This window comes from Amaranthus tricolor, chromosome 15 (genome assembly GCF_026212465.1).
Source record: "Amaranthus tricolor cultivar Red isolate AtriRed21 chromosome 15, ASM2621246v1, whole genome shotgun sequence".
Lineage (NCBI taxonomy): Eukaryota > Viridiplantae > Streptophyta > Magnoliopsida > Caryophyllales > Amaranthaceae > Amaranthus > Amaranthus tricolor.
The window spans coordinates 7,864,096-7,881,004 of NC_080061.1; the positions used below are offsets into that span (position 1 = coordinate 7,864,096).

Below are 16,909 nucleotides of genomic sequence, written 5' to 3' on the forward strand. Positions count from 1 at the left end.
TACAATAATAATAATAATAATAATAATAATAATAATAATAATAATAATAATAATAATAATAATTTGATTTGATCTGGTTTGATTTTGTCTGATTCGAAACTTTCTGATCTGATCTGATCTGAAATGGTCTGATTTGATTTGATTTCAATAAGAATAAGTAATAAGTTCAAAAAATAAGTTGAAGAGAACAAACCCTAAATGACGTGACCTAAAAAGTAAAAAAATAATCAATATGAATTATTATACTCAAAATTCAAAAATAGTAAAGTCAAAGATAATCATAATAACAATGACATCATCATTACATTTTAAAGGGATAATTTTTAATGTGAAAGTGAGACGTAAGCATTTAAAAAGGTGATAATGTCAGCAGTGTTTTGTTTTAGTAATAGTTATAAATTATAAATTTTTTTGTAATGCGTATTTAGAAATATTAAAATGTTAAAATTTTCTTAAAAATTGTGCAAAAAGCATAAGTAAAGTAACCAAAAATAAAAGCAAAAGAAGTACTTATGGTGAAATATTGTGTTGGTAAGTGTGAAAAAAAGCAATTAAAAGTATGTCACAAATTGTTGTGGGAGATGGTTTCTCTGAGAGACGCATTAGATAGATAAACTAAATAGTCTAACTAATATAAATTAAAGAAAAAAAATAATAATATAGACTTTTTATTTTAAGATCATTTATTCGAGCGACAGTCACTCCCCAGGAGAATGTAGTAATAAGTGTCTATATAATTATAGATGCTTTGATATTGGCAGAAAATGTGTGAGATTGTCTTTTCCCAAGTTCCAACTTTAAACGTATCTCTTTGGCTTCTTTTGTGAGCTCATTCACAACGCTTTTAGTAAGTGCACATTTGACACTTCCAAGTCAGTTCACCCAATAATTATGACGAAATGAGGTAAAGAGAAGGAATCTCGTTCATCAGCAATTCAGCAATCATCCTTTTTCACCATTTTAAGCTCAGGAATCGAAGCTACAAAATCATGTTGAATTTACATGCACTTCAGATCTATCTTTTTCTTTAAGGTATTTCTTCTCATTATTCTCTTGAATCGTGATTTTTCTTTTCATTAGATTTCGTGATTTTAGTTAAAATCAAACAATTTAGGGTTTTGAATTGGAGTTTAGAATTAGGGAATCTTTAGGTCAAACTGATTGGGTTCTATCATCCCGTGAACCAATTGCAGGTTCTGACATGCAGGAAATTCGCTTTGAAGGGTGTCTTGAAAACGTTGCGTTTTGATATACTGTAGGAGAAGGTGCTGAAATTTGCTTGAGGTGAGAACATAAAAGCTATATTATCGAATATATGTTGAAAATGTAAATTATTTTTAGTATAATTTTGGATGGTCAAAAATCAAAATTAATTCTTGACAGTATTTGAAATCGTAATGCATAGTACAAAAATGGGATAGGGTTGCAATCACGGTAACAGATATGGTGTTGCAGTCATGATATAGTATTGTAGTTCTTGCAATGCCAAATATGAGCTGAAAGCATTAGTTATCCCTATAAACCGCAGCCGTAGGAAAAGTAGTTTTTTTAGGTTCTTTTGTAGTAGGGTATTATTTTTAATAATTTTTATTTTCCACTTGCATGAGTATCTGCATTTTGATAGCTGGAGTTGATTTGTGGCATTTCCCCCTGATTTCAATATTTTTTGGAGATAAGTTTTCATGAAGTGTTGAAATTTAGGGTTTTGGGTGGTATGAAAGTTATTAGTATATGCAAACATTATTGTTTTTACGTAGGCGTAATCTATTGAGTATATGATACTGTTTATAAATGTTTCTTACTGACACTGTTGGAATACTTATGATACCTATTTTCTGTGACAGTGTTGCAGTGTATAAAGCTGCATTGTACAAGGATGGTACGATATGATGCTTCCTTTTCTATTCTAGTATTGTCTAATTTTTTGGTGGCTCTGGATGGCTTGGATTGAATTTCAACTTTCAAGTCATCATCGAATAACCCTTTGTAAATGTATTTTTTTCATTTTTTGTTGGGTGTTTGTTTTATTGATGTGTAGACTGGGAACATCTCTGACAATGATAGTGTAAACTATAGCTGGACTAGTGACGAAGAACTAGAAATAGAGAAAAAAGTTTTTGATTCTGGCACTTCATTGACCACTCTCAATGGAGGGCTTTTAACGGGTACTGCTGAGGTGAGTAATAGTATTTATGGTTCTAATTCTTTTCTCACCAATTAGCTGATTATAAGTTATGGGTTTGTAAATATGTTTGTCTCATCCTTGTTTTTTATTAGATGAGGTGTCTGAATCTCTGTATCTCTGTTCTGGAAAGAGAAGATATCTTTTCTGTAATTTCTTTCTTGCTGATGGAAAAATTTAATTCTGATGTTGCAATGAGTTTAGGGATGACAAATCAACCATAGAGTTAGTCAAGAGTAACTATACTATCTCAGGGGCGTCATGTTTATTCTTGACATTCGAAAAATTTGATAACATTATGAATGGGTTAAGTACCAACTGAAACAGGCAAATACGGTTGGTTCGGAAGAAAAGGTAGGTGGAAGGCTTTGCAAATCTCTAATATGGGATTATCATGACTTGTGAAGTATCCAAATTTAGCACAGAAATATATCTTTGTTTTATCTGTAACTTATGATCCCTTGGGATTATAGTTATTCACATATTAACCAACAGTGAGATGCTGTAAAAAAATTTGCGCTTTGAGTGATTGACAAACTGATCCTTTTTTTGCTCGGTGCGAGGTCAAGTTTAGCCAAGGATGTAGTGATGTTCTTGAAATGTTGGATTTCTTTTTATCATGAGTATTGCTATAGCAAATCGCAGATTGGGCAATGTGTATCTAGTTTATTGTTTTTTTTTTTTTTTTTCTTTTCCAACAGTTTTCTTTCACAAACACATTACATCATGACATGTTCTATTAACAATGTTGAAGGACATGCCAAGCATCCTAATCCCTAAGTCCCTTCACGCAAATCAAACTCATATTTGGTAAATCATAAATTAGTTTACTACTCAACATTGGACCCTATTCTTAAAACTCAAAGGGTAGAGTTTCACTGGTGTGGGTGGTTGGACCCAAACCTAAATACTCAAAAGGGTAGAGCCTCAATGTATGGGTAGCTTCTAGAACCATGGCCATACCTTGCTACTAGCTACTAGGGGAATGCTTCACTGCAGCGGTTATGCTTGCTTATGCAGTGACACTTTTGATAATGTTGACTTCAAGTTGGTTAATTTGGTTCCTTTTCGCTGATATAATTGATGAGAGTTCAATTTGAGTGATATTGAGAGATTCAATATGGTCTCAAGGTGATATGGCTGATGATACAAGGACCAATTTCTTTGTGTATTATGTGTTGGAGCCTTGGAGGAACCCAATAGATATTTTCTATAGCGAATGGACTTTCCAAAATTGGTGATTTCACTTGTATAATGGTCAAAATTTTATGTGCATGCTCCATGACTTTGTTGCTATGCCCTTAGCACAAAGCAATCTGTAATGCTTTGCAATTGGTCTATATTTTTATAAATTAATTATTGGACACTTCAAATTGATTTTTTTTTTTTTTTTGTGTCAATGTGTGATAGAATTGAATGTTCCTTGGTCGCATATTTGTATAATGCGTCAAAAAATTATTGCTGTCTACTAAGCTTAAATTCCTTTATTTTTTTGGTCTTAAGGCAAGCTCTTCTTCTGGGCCTTCCTCAACATTATTTCGCCATTTTGTTGGAGCAGGTTTTTCTGAAAATTTGGTTGCAAAAGCAGTTGAAGAAAACGGTAATTTTTTGTTCATTTGATTATTAAATCATGTTCCCACTACCCATACAAACTTATAATTTGTCTTTAATTTGATTTGAGTAGGAGAAGGAGATATGGACGCCATTTTAAATGCTCTTCTAACCTATTCGGTTAGTTTATGACCTTTCTCATCTTTGTTGATTTTGGGTTATGTGTTTAACTCTTTCTGGATGTTAAGAGTTGATGATAATAAGTTTAATTTCAAAATTTCATTACTCTTGCTCAAGAGCCTCTTCCGAAGTATAGTAAGTTAAGAGTCATGACGTGTATTTTAAGAGTTACAATGTCTATTTTAGTGTGGGAGAGTTCTTTGACGGTGACTCAAGTTCATCTATTTCCCCTTTTAAGTCTAGAAAGCGTTTGTGATTAAGATTCACTACTTTAAAGAAACAAAAATTTGTTCGGTTCATTATGATGCAAACATGAAAATTTGTTTAAACAACCTTATTAAGTACCACAACAACAACCCCATTTGAATCATGTTGAAATAGTCATTTAGGGAGGACATGGTGTCTTTATTTGACTTTTGGAGATTTGAATAATAAGAAGATCCCATGTAAAGTTAAAGGGGGACACTAAACGTGGAGATTTGAATAATAAGGTCTATACAATGGCAATAATGCCAAAGCCTTGATCGCAACAAAATGGAGCGACTACCATGGAAAAAAACTACACCACGGATGCATTTGCGAAAACGGTTTGATGTTGCAAAAAACGACTATAACGGAGTAATAACGAATTGTGGTTAACGGGTGTGAATTTTTGAAAAATATCACTTAGGGAAATTTTAGAGCTATTATTGCATTTTTGTTGATCTACTACTACTGTACTATTATTATTCAATTAGATCCCTGTAGTTATTATAATTGCACTATATGAGGTACTTTTAGAGGATAATTAATTAAAATATTAGTTAATTACTTTGTTTAACGAATAAAATTATAAGTAATTATATTTTAAGTGAAGTTAATGGGTATTAATAAAATGTTAACTTTGATGGGTATTGACAAAATGTAAACAGGTAGGTCGTTGATGTATAAACACTTTTTCTACTATTTAGGGAGATGTTAGAACAAAATTTTCTATAACCTTTTCTTGACAATCATCCTTTTATATACATCTATAACTATGAAAATCGATTTCAATGATCATCCACTTATATACATCTTCTCCGTTCTTGTATGTCTTATGTCACATGCTCCTACAAATTTCAATTTTTAATTCATTCTTTTTTACGCGCCAGAGTTAACCTACCTTTTTATTGTAATCTTTTTAAAATGCCAACTTTCAACTTTTTTAACCATAATCATGATTATGTTTGAGATGTAATCTATATGATTTTGTGTGAAAGCATGTTCTTAGATTTTGTAGTAACTGGAATTAAGAACAAAGTAACATTTTTCTTGTTTCTCACAAAACTAAAGGTGGTCTCTTATAGACCTCAGATTGATTAGTTGGTACCAAATATTGGGTTTCTACAGTACAAGATACAAAGGTGAGATTATATAAGAATGACATTCATGTCTTCATGTGTTTGCTATAAACCAAAATTTTCATGCAAGAATGAAGAGAAATGCAAAAGAAGAAAAGTAGAACATCAGTTTTCTACAATACATGATACAAAAGTGAGATTATATAAGAATGACATTCATGTCTGGTACAAATGTGACATTATATAAGAATGGCCATTTATGTCTTCTTGTGTTTAGATTTTCATGCAAGAATGAAGAGAAATGCAAAAGAAAAAAAAGTAGAACATAAGGTTTAAGAGAGAGAGAGAGGGCTTTGCGTTAATTGATTTGTCGGGAAAGGAAGAGCTTAAAACACCTTTAAACTGTCGAGAAGCTTAATTTGCTTAACTAGTAATGGCCTACCTAACTTGCATATTCTCTCTATTATTACATTTCTTTCATCTTCGTTAATTTTTCAATACCATCACATTGCTAAGTAACATTATGTTGCACTACCAAAAGTACCTTTTTGAGTGTGCCTCGCATTATTAAATTGGATTGGAGGCTAAGTTGTTGGGATGTCTAACCTTAATTTTTCACTTTATCAATAATTGGAATGTGGAAAGATTTTTTTTAAAAATAAATTACCAATGTAGTAAGTAGAAAACTTTTTTGACGTGAAGATTTTTTTATTTTAAGTTCTTATGATACAAAGTTGTCTTCTCAAATACATGCTAGGGAGTTGAACTTGTTAGTTATAAATCCTTTCTAACTTGCCTTTACTAAAACTTTTATTCATGATGGTTTTCAATTTTATCTCATAGTGCTTTGGAAACTATAAATGTGATGTGGAAAAAAAGAACTCGAAAAATGTTTGATGTAAGGAAAGCAGTAAAATTGTAATAGTTGTGATCTCCTGTCATATTTTCCTAAATAAAACTTAAATTTTATTATAACCTAATCCCATTAACTATCCGTTGCTGTAGTTTTGATAAAACTACCCTACCTTTGTCTAGTTTTATCCTTACTAGTCACTACCTCTCTCCCTCATTCTATATTCTCTCTTTCGGTTCTCACAATACCAACATAAAACACCAACACCTTCTTCATTCTCTTTACTTCCTCTAACACCAAAACACCATCAACAACTTCATTCTTCTTCTTCCAAAACTAGACCACCAAGAGTCATGACCCTTCATTCTTTCCTCTTCTCCCTCCAACACCTAATCATCGAAACAAACTTTATTCTTTCTCATCTTCCAACAAGCAAGAATCACACGCTGCTTTCCCCTCCACATAAACTCCATACTTGTGTGTTTTTTAATGTTTAAATCCTTAGCCACACAAATTTAGAGGATTTGCATTCAAGCCATAATCCTAAGGTAGAGGTTTGCATTTTCAATACGACTTGAGAACTATGGAAACTTGGAAAAAAAATTCTAAGTGGGCAAGTTATATGGAGGAAAAGGCGGCGTGTGCTGCTGGCTGTAAGGGGGTCTAAATGTCTAATGGAAATCTGGTGGTGGTTCTTAGGTGTTGGATAGAGGAGAAGGAATGAAGATGGTGGTGGTGCTTTGTTGTTGGGAGGGAGTAACAAAATGAAGTTGGCTGTGATGATATGGTGTTGGTGTGAATTGGAAGAGAAAAGAGAGATAAAGTATTGGAGTAAACTTGGAAAAAGGCAGAAGACCATCATTTAAACAATGATGGTTAAATAATACAAACCTTTTTTAATTGTATAATGTGACAAGTAGTATGCGTTGGTAGAATAACATGAATTTGAACAATATTAAGAAATAAAAATATTTTCTCAAAATACATTTGCCAATCAACTCATTTCCACTTTGCAATACACGAAAACTTGTTTCTCATCCTATCGTCTTATGCGTAATTTGAATTCTTTTTATCGAACAAATCATTTGTAACTGTGTAAAGTGCTTAGTTACATAGATTTAATGTGAAGTAAGAATCTAATTTGCGTAATGTTTTATTATAAATATACCATCAAGGATGATTTAAGATAAACTATCATAGCATATTATGATTTATATTTATATAATCGATCCAGTTTCGTAACATTTATATTAATATAAACTCTTGGTTTACAACTTATAAAACACTTTATCAATGATTATTTTGCGTTTATGCTATACTTATAGCTCCATGATAAAGCGCCAATAAAACCAATTTTACCTATTAAACCTAAAATAGCAAATTAGTCAACTACTAATGTCATTTATCCAACTCCATAGCATGTGAAAGTAATAAAGACCATTTAATGGAAAGTTTACATATATACATGTTAAAGTAACAAAGGCCATTGAAGGAGTTTGCATATACATATGAAAGTAATAAAGGCTAATTTTAAAGGAAGGTGACCATGCCATAGCCTCTATGTAAAAAGAGTTCATGCCCTCGATGAACATACAACAGGATCCCCATATCAGGGACATTGTATTAACCTTCACTATAGTATGTGTTATAAAAGTGAATGCAATTGATAAACGCTAAAAGTAAGTTTTGTTATATACAACATAAGTACCTTTGTGGATGGTGATTGATAATGAGATGATGATGATGGTCGTACGCCGGTGATGTCCAATCTCGTGCCTCTTAAAACTAATAAGGTCATTGATGACTTGTTCCCCATATGTACAAGCTCTATATCCATACACCCTCATTAACCAAAATTATTTGAAGTTTGTTGTGGTCAATGAAACAGGCTATTGGGACAAAGGAAATGTAGAATCAACCGGATTATACTTTTTATTTTCGGGATGATGTTGTCATGTTAACTTCAAGAGTTCTTGGTGAAAAATGAAGTCTACATAAAAAGATCAATTAGATCCTAGAGTTGAATTTTAACCATTTAACCAAGTTTCTGTTACAAAAAGGTTCTTTTGATAGCTCTGTTGCAGGCTTATAACACTTAATCCATCATCTGTTTTTCACCCGCTGTCTTTTCTAGAAATTTCTGTTCAACTTCTTACATTTTTAAGCTCCTCTTCTGAGCTGCAGTAGCTGTAACTATAAAAGTAGCAACCTTGCCTTCTATTGTTGCTTTAAGTAATTCGTCTTTTGATTTAACTTGCTTTTCTTTTTTTTTTTCTATATATTTTTAGTGCTTGTGCATCTCGATTCTAACCTAGGCATTAGCTTTTTCTTCTCACATCTCAATTACTGCACTCACTTTGGGCATTCATGCTACGTTATGTTTCCTCAAGTTTCCTACTTGATAAAAAGATTTCAAGTTCTAGTTGTGAAGATGAATTTAATGCTTCTGTCTCAAATGGCTAAATTACTTCTAACATTTGGGGTAACACAAAATGTAAGATGATACATTTTTGATTAGTCATCAGTTGTATTTTAGTTATCACTGATTTTTGTTGTTTAGTTATCTATGACATTTGGGTCACCACCAAGTGTCAGATGAATGAACCTGGGGTGCAGTGACGTTTTATGGACCCTGTGCATGAAGCTAGAAGTTGATTCAGACACACAAATACCTACTGAGAATAAACCATAAAGTCAATCTTTTAAGCACTTTATTACGCAAAAAATAAGCTATTAAAGTAGGACATTTATATAGCAATACATCACAATGCCAAATTATGTACACTCAGCTTTTTGTTCTTGTGCTCTTCACGTTTGCAATCCACATTTTAGTTATTCAATGTTTTTTAGTACATATTAGTAAAACGTATTAGGTTAATTGTTCTTTATGTACTCATGGAGATAAACCAAGCAAGAGTTCACATAGCTGTATTTTTTCTTTTATTTCTTTTGATATTTTTTAGTTACGTCATTTGGACTTCTTCCACTATTCACAAAGTTTTATATCTAATGGTTATAACTTTTACACTTATTAGATTATTCACATAACTTTAAATTATTTTTGACTATCAGGCTTTAGTAGGTGATTCAGTAGAAATTTCCGACTTCTTTATGTTAGTCAGAAAGTTCAGTCAGTGTATTAACTTATTTTAGTACTGTTACTAATGCATAAGAACAGACACTGAAGTGAGATCTTGTTAGATCTGTCTTGATGTCTAGTTTCATAATTTACTTTTAATAACTTTCAATCTTAATTAATTGATATTTACAGTGAAAGTTGAGAGTTAAAAAACGTAAAAGCCCAAATGGGGCAAGAAAAAAATGAAGAGGAAGCCTAATTGAAAGATTTAGAAGGTACGCTTCGATGTTCACTTACAAATGGTGCCAAAATTCCATAGAGCTTGAAGCCAAAATTTTAAAGTAATGGGGTTGAGATTTATAGTTTTCCCTTTCCCAAAAACACCCTGAAAGAGAACAGGAACTAGTGGTACATGATCAATCGTCACACCTAAAGCACCTTGAGGCACCCAAAACTACAGACAATTATTTTCTATTGGATTCAGATAAATCAATGCTTCTTACAGTAAGAGGGTTCATATAGTTGCAAGTTTCATTATGGTAATTTTCGCATTTTATATTCGAAACTCTGTGTGCTTAGTGAATTAAAGGATTGCGAATTTGATACTGATGATATGAAGGCCAGCAGCGCAAGTCTGCTACTAGATCAAAAAAGAATTTTGTTTGCATATTACTACTTGACTTGTGCTGTGAAATCATCTTATGTCTTGGTTCTCATGTTGGACTAGTGGATTTGCAAGATACTGTCATTTATGTATCAACATTTTTCATAGTAGATAGCTTGATTTTCGTCTTTGATCTGTTATTCATAGTGAGTATCTTGATAACTAGGCCTTGGAAAGCTCTCCTTCTGATGAACTGGATACTGAAAAGCCTTCCGCAAGAGAACAAAATGGACATTTTGATGAGAGAATAGATGGCATATATGCTCAGACTAATAATATTGATTCTGATCAGAAGGTTGGCGTGGATTCTGATTCCTTGTCCTCAGATTACGAAGAAAATCTTCTTGAGGACTTTTCTGATTCAGATAGTGGTCCTGGAATTGAGGTGACTCTCATATATACTTTCTCAACATAATGACATATTGTATCTCCTTTTCTTTAAAAAATAATGTGAATATTTCCTTAAATCTTCTTGCCATCTGTAATCGTTAAAAGTTTGATGTTATAGTAAGGATTTTAGAGTGTACTTGATTAGATCATACCACAAGGCATGAACTACGGAGTTGCTTATCTTGTCTTTGTATGAGAATCTTGTACACTAGTAAAAGTGACAGTTTTGCACATTGGCTTTTTTTACCAATTGCAGGAAACTCCTGGCCCGTTGTCAGAGGAGAAGAAGAAGATGTTGTTTTTGACTGATATGGGTTATCCCGTGGAAGAAGTCTCAATAGCAATAGAAAGATGTGGTATGTGCCGCTTTGTTTACAGAACTCGTAAATAATGATCAAACTGTAATTTGTTCCCCCTTAAGAGCATGCTTTTTCGGTCTTCATCTTCCACTCCTTTCGTTGAATCACTGAAGTTTGTATTTCAATTTTATGACGTCCAGGCCCAGACTCTTCACTTGAAGAGTTGGCTGACTTCTTATGCGCTGCACAAATGGCAAGGGCTTCCGATGCATCATATGTAGATCCACCAGTCAAACCAAAGGTGTTGTTTTTAACCCTTTTCCTGAAGTGGACATCACACGGTGATTCATAATTCTTATGCTAGTAGTTTGCATATGGATCTGATGCTGTTAGATGCTACTTCTGTCATATACTCCCTCTGTTTAATGAAATTATTTCTTATTACTGCTGACAGATTTGTACTTTTGGGGTGGGGGGCAGAAATGTTTAGAGGGAGTTAGCGATGGTGGGGAAATAATATGCCCTAAAGAATTCTTTTTCTATTTCAGAAAAGGGTTAAATTTAATAAATAAATTTAATAAAATGGCATAAATTGGAAAGAAGGAAAAACTTTATGGAATGGGGGGAGTTCAATATATTTTGCTCTTCCTGAAGAATTTTATAATTGTTTATTCTCTGTTTCAAGCAGCTTTATGGTGATTTTTCTAAACATAAGAAGAGGAAGCTATTCGAGTACGAGATGGGGAGGAAAAAGCAGAAGTCCTTTCTTGAGGAAGATGAGCCTCTTCGCCTTCCCAAACCAATGATAGGATTTGGAGTTCCTAATATGTCACTCCCTCATTTTCATAGAACACTACCAGAGGCAGCCTTATCTCCTCCGTACTTCTATTACGAAAATGTGGCACTTGCTCCTAAAGGAGTTTGGGATACAATCTCACGATTTTTGTACGATGTTCAACCTGAATTTGTTGATTCAAAGTACTTCTGTGCTGCTGCAAGAAAGAGAGGATATATTCATAACCTTCCAATAGACGATCGATTCCCTCTTCTCCCTCTTCCTCCTCGGTCCATTCATGAGGCGTTGCCCTTGACTAAGAAGTGGTGGCCCCATTGGGATACAAGAACAAAGCTCAATTGCTTGCAAACTGCATATGGTAGTGCAAAATTGACAGAGAGGATCCGCAAGGCTCTTGAAGATTTTGATGGTGACCCACCTATGCATGTTCAGAAGTACGTGATGGATGAATGTAGAAAATGGAATCTAGTTTGGGTTGGCAGAAATAAGGTTGCCCCTCTTGAACCCGATGAAGTAGAAATGTTGTTAGGATTCCCTAGAAACCACACAAGAGGTGGTGGAATAAGCAGGACTGATAGATATAAGTCACTTGGCAACTCATTCCAGGTGTGACTTTTTTTTTTTTTTCTAATAGTAATAGTAATAATATTATTAGATTATTAATATTATTATTATTAATTTTTTTATACCATCAGGTTGATACAGTTGCCTACCACCTTTCTGTCTTGAAAGATCTGTTTCCCGGTGGTATGAGAGTGCTTTCACTATTTTCTGGGATCGGGGGTGCTGAAGTTGCCCTCCACCGTCTAGGCATACCTTTAAAAACTGTAGTGTCGGTTGAACTCGCTGAAGTGAACAGAAACATTCAAAGGAGCTGGTGGGAACAGACTAACCAAAAAGGTATTTTGATAGATATTGCTGATGTACAACAATTGACTAATGATAGATTGGAGCAGCTCATAAATTCATTTGGGGGCTTTGATTTAGTTATTGGAGGAAGCCCTTGCAACAATCTTGCAGGTAGCAATAGAGTAAGTAGGGATGGGCTCGAGGGTAAGGAATCCTCACTATTTTTCGAATACATCCGCATTTTAGACACTGTTAAGAGTTTAATGGGGAAAAAACTATGACCATTTTTAATCTACAATTTTCTTGTATGTACTCAAACGTCCCTGGCTATTGATATCCCGAACAGAGTAAGTTGATAAAATAGTTGGTTTATGAACCTTTCAAGGGGGTAGTTATGAAAGCGCTAATACCATCTTAAAATTTGGTAGAATTTGAACAATAATTATTTTCTAGAGTGGACTTTTAACCAATTCATTCCTGGGTTGATGTCTGCTGTATTCCTGTTTGGACAGAAGATTCTGCATGTAAGTTGTAAGTTGGAACACAGTGAAATTATTTGTAATAATCTTTAGACTGTCCATCTGGCAATTATGTTATGTTCTATTTCTTATTGTTTTCAGCTGGAGAAGAAATGAAAATATGTTGACCCTGTGATCTCTAAATTGAATGTGCTGCATGTAATATGTTAATATACCTGTTTTGACAATAACAGGTAGGTGGGAGGTAAACTTTTCCTTGAGAACTTGTGGGAAAATCTGTCATCTTTCATTATGTTGATACTCTTACAGCTCCTCGTTTCAGTTGGCCATTTTCTTGTTGGTTGGTTCGTTGGCGACAATGGTAGACTTACAAAGGAGTTTGGGGTTTTGTGGCTCTACCAAAGAAGAGAAGTTTGAAATTTGCATGGGAAAATGACCAAAAAAAATCACAAGGTGAAGTGAGAGGGCTATTTGGAGTGAATGTGTGTTCTAAGCATGTGTAGATTTGTCTAATCTCACATTGAGATAAGGGCATGTTTGTATAAGAGGTAAATACTTAAGAGGGAAATAAAAGTCAAATCATACAAATAAAGATAATAATATTCCTATTATGGTATGAAAAAGAAGATGAAAAAAGGAAGATTATCAACAACCTAATATTCCGCTTGAAAACAAGGTCTGGGTGAGGGAGGGTGACGGATAATCGATACCCGTACTCCCTTAAGAGGGAGTACTAGAGAAAAGCGATCAATTTTACCCCCCAAAAGGTGAAAAAAAGAAAGATAGTAAACCTTATTTTGGCTTTGACATCAATATTATTCTATTAGTTTTCTATTCTAATAACCTTTTTTCTTATTTTGATTTTTTTTTTTAAATATTTACTCTCAATATAAATATGACTTTAGTATTCTAGAAGCCAATCACCACTTGAAGCTTTTAAGTCATTGTCGGTGCTTAAGATGATATGATTGTATGTTAATGGATTGATTTTTTGTACTTAGACCAATTAAATGAGCACAAATTTTTGTGAGAGATGGTCTCTTTGAGAGACAATTTCTAATCGGGCCGGCGCATTATATATTTTTAAAATATTGTAAGTAGGCATTAGATTTGATGTAAGTAAACATTTAAGATATTAAAAGTAGGCATTAAAGATACGGTAATTAAGCATTAACGATAATGTAAATAGGCATTAAAAATACGGTAAGTAGGCATTAATCTTTGATGGGCTAGGTTTGAGATGAGTTTCTCAAAGAGACGATCTCTCAAGAGACTAGCTATTAAATGTAAGTTTCAGAATTTGAGTGAAAGGGAAATAGAGCCAATAGCTTACACTTCTTCCCAAACCCATCAACTAATATGTCGCCTAAACGATGTCCGCAACCACCTTGCCTTGACCCTTTGCATGTAGTCTTTTAGCCATTGTTAAATGATAAATCAAATTAATTACATTTACCTTATATTTGAATAGTAAATGAAGAGCGAAAAAAAAGAAAGAGAAAGGGAAAGAAAAGAAGAAGAGGGATAAGGAGGAAGGATGCATCTTGTTTGTTTAGAAGGAAAGAAAAGAGAAAAAAAAGAAAAATGAGTATCTTTCCTATAAATCTTTTCACTTTGAGGAAAATTATATTCTTAACAAAACTTATTCATATTTTCCTTTCCCTTCCCTCCTGTTTTGTTATCCAAAAAAAAAATTCTCCATCTTTTCAAATCCTTTTCTTTATTTTCCCTTCATTTCTCTCTATCTAAACATAACGTAAATTTTTGTTTTCTGTCAAAGCTAACATTTGTTACCTATGACTTGCAAAATTTGAATCACAAATTATATTGTTCTTTGGATACGATTGTTAGTATTAATGGAGATACTTGGTGGTAGTAGTTGAAATAAAGTGCAAAACAATCTGAATGTTATTGATTGACTTACTTTGTTAATCAACACTTACAACATATGAGCCATGGCCCATGAGTCTCATAGTATTTATATACAAAACAGAAAGTTAAAGAATTAAACTAACTACCTAATGCTTACAAGAGAAAATGGTTATAACAACCTGCACAGCTGGACTAGAACTAACTAATGACAATTAGTTACAAACCAAACAACTACAAGACTAAAACAGAACATAGGCAGCAAAAAACACTTGCACACTTGAAGTAGTCCTTTAATTTGATCCCTGAACACAACCTAAGTAATCTTAATAGTAGTTGTAGGCTTAGAGCTAGAAGTTGGATTATTATGGGATAATAAAGCTTTTGGTAAGACCATCAAAAAACATTGTAGGAGGATTAATCAAACAGTAACAGCTGGTTGTAGGCTTAGAGTTTGTAGTTCCATCGATAGTTAAGAGTATAATTTGAGGATTTGCACATTATGTTTGCATAGCAGATTAGGAGAGAAAAGAAAGAAAGGGAAAGGGAAAGGGAAAGAAAGGGGAGGGGTTAGAAGGAGAGTCGTCTCGACTCTCGGATATTTTAAAGGCTGGAGCAATAATTAAAATATAGGCCCTTAGAAAACAAATACATTACAAATTTAATTTATATTTAGTAAACTTTCAAAAGCATTACTAAATAGTTTTCTATGGAAATAAATTATCCTATTCATATCAATCAGTAGAAGGCCAAAAATATAGTACATTGTATAAACCATAATATAATACACATAATATAGAAGAAGTATATATTTTGGAAAAAGAGCAGATTTTTGTATAAGGAAAGTATATTCTAATGTAAAACACACACTCCATGATTCACTTACATTAGACATTCACAAACTGATTTAATTTATAGGGCCCTCTAAAAATTAAGCCCTGAGCAATAGCTTAGGGTGCTCTTGCAATGGAGTCGGGCCTGGTTAAGAGAGAGAGTGCATCTTATTTAATTAGAAGGAAATAGGAGGGAGAAGAAAGGAAAATTAGTATTTTCCTTTTAAATTTTTCTACCTTTGGAGAGATTATATTTTTATCAAATATTGTCCATGATTTTCCTTCAAACTCCTTTTTTGTATTATCCAAACTAAAAAATTTTCATCTTTTTCAATTCCTCCCTTTCTTTTTTTTATTCTCTTTATCCAAACATAGTGTAATGTTGCATGCTTTTGGCGAGACTATTTGAAGACTTCGTCTAGAGATTTTGCAAAATTTTGGCGGTTGGTTAAATGGGTCAAATAAAGGAGTATTATATTACTTGAAAATTTCAAGGCTGTAGACTCTACTTTTTTATTAGACCATTTGAAGACTTTGTAAGAGGATTACTCATAGACTTGGTGGTTGTAATAATGGAGCTCCTAGGTGGATCATCTATTGACTTTGTGCATAGCACATTGTTTTGAAGTTATTGAAAAAATTGACCAACACAAATTGTTGTATGAATGGTATTATCAAGAGATGCGTCTTATAAATGGGTTGAATAGTTCATATCATACATATTGTAAGAATATAGACACTTTATTTTAGGTCATTTTATTAAAAGATAGTCTCTCACAATAGTAGCTCAAATCACAAAGTTAAAGTTAGTTAGTTATTAAATTATTATGGATTTAGTTGATATTGTTGTTTCAAAGTTAAAGTTGATTATTTTGTTATAGGACTTTGTGATCAATTTAATATAGTGGATAAAAATTGGTGGGATTATAGTCTCATAGTTTTAGTTAAATTGAAGTTGTTTTATAGTATTATAAATAGGATTATAAGCATGAATTAATTACTCACAACGTTGGTAATGTAGTCGTTTCGTTTTATCTCTATATTTCTTTTTTTTTTTCCGATCCCATTATAATTTATTCATGGTATTAAAAGTCAATATGATAGAAGGTTACAAGTCTGAATCTCATTAACTCGTTATTTCAAATGAAATATTTAGCATTATGTATGACAATATGAGTAGGACATGTATTACATTCACATTTATAGCCCAGTAATTTCCCATATGATGCTTCCATGCGACCTCTCCCACCCAATCATCATCATCATCATACCCAATGTATTCCATTTATAAAAAACTATGGTCAAGGTCAAGGGAAGGAAGAAAAACGGCAGCTCATACCCATAGAGAAAAGTGCGTTCAAAGAGTCCTTCTGCTTGAGAAACATCTTCAAAGAGAGACCTCCCCACCCAACCCATTTACCTAAATCTAGCATTCTGGCCCATTAAAAGAATTTCATTTTTAAATTCTTTTTTTATGAAATTAATTTAATTTCTTTTAAAAAAATATATTTTTAAAAATTGCCATTTCAAAGCTTAACATTGGTGAGTCTTGGTGAAGGAAAC

At 32.9% G+C, this 16,909-nt stretch overlaps 1 protein-coding gene across 1 annotated transcript; it reads left to right on the forward strand.

Moving 5' to 3' along the window:
- The first annotated feature begins 765 nt into the window (after window positions 1–765).
- Window positions 766–12,743, forward strand: LOC130801835 (DNA (cytosine-5)-methyltransferase DRM2-like). Its single transcript, XM_057665740.1, has 11 exons — window positions 766–1,032; window positions 1,194–1,284; window positions 1,845–1,879; window positions 2,039–2,176; window positions 3,686–3,782; window positions 3,867–3,913; window positions 9,998–10,216; window positions 10,478–10,577; window positions 10,721–10,821; window positions 11,209–11,922; window positions 12,012–12,743. Exons 3-11 carry the CDS (start codon window positions 1,877–1,879, stop codon window positions 12,444–12,446), a joined length of 1,854 nt encoding a protein of 617 aa, XP_057521723.1. The 5' UTR covers window positions 766–1,032; window positions 1,194–1,284; window positions 1,845–1,876; the 3' UTR covers window positions 12,447–12,743.
- Window positions 12,744–16,909: the final 4,166 nt, after the last annotated feature.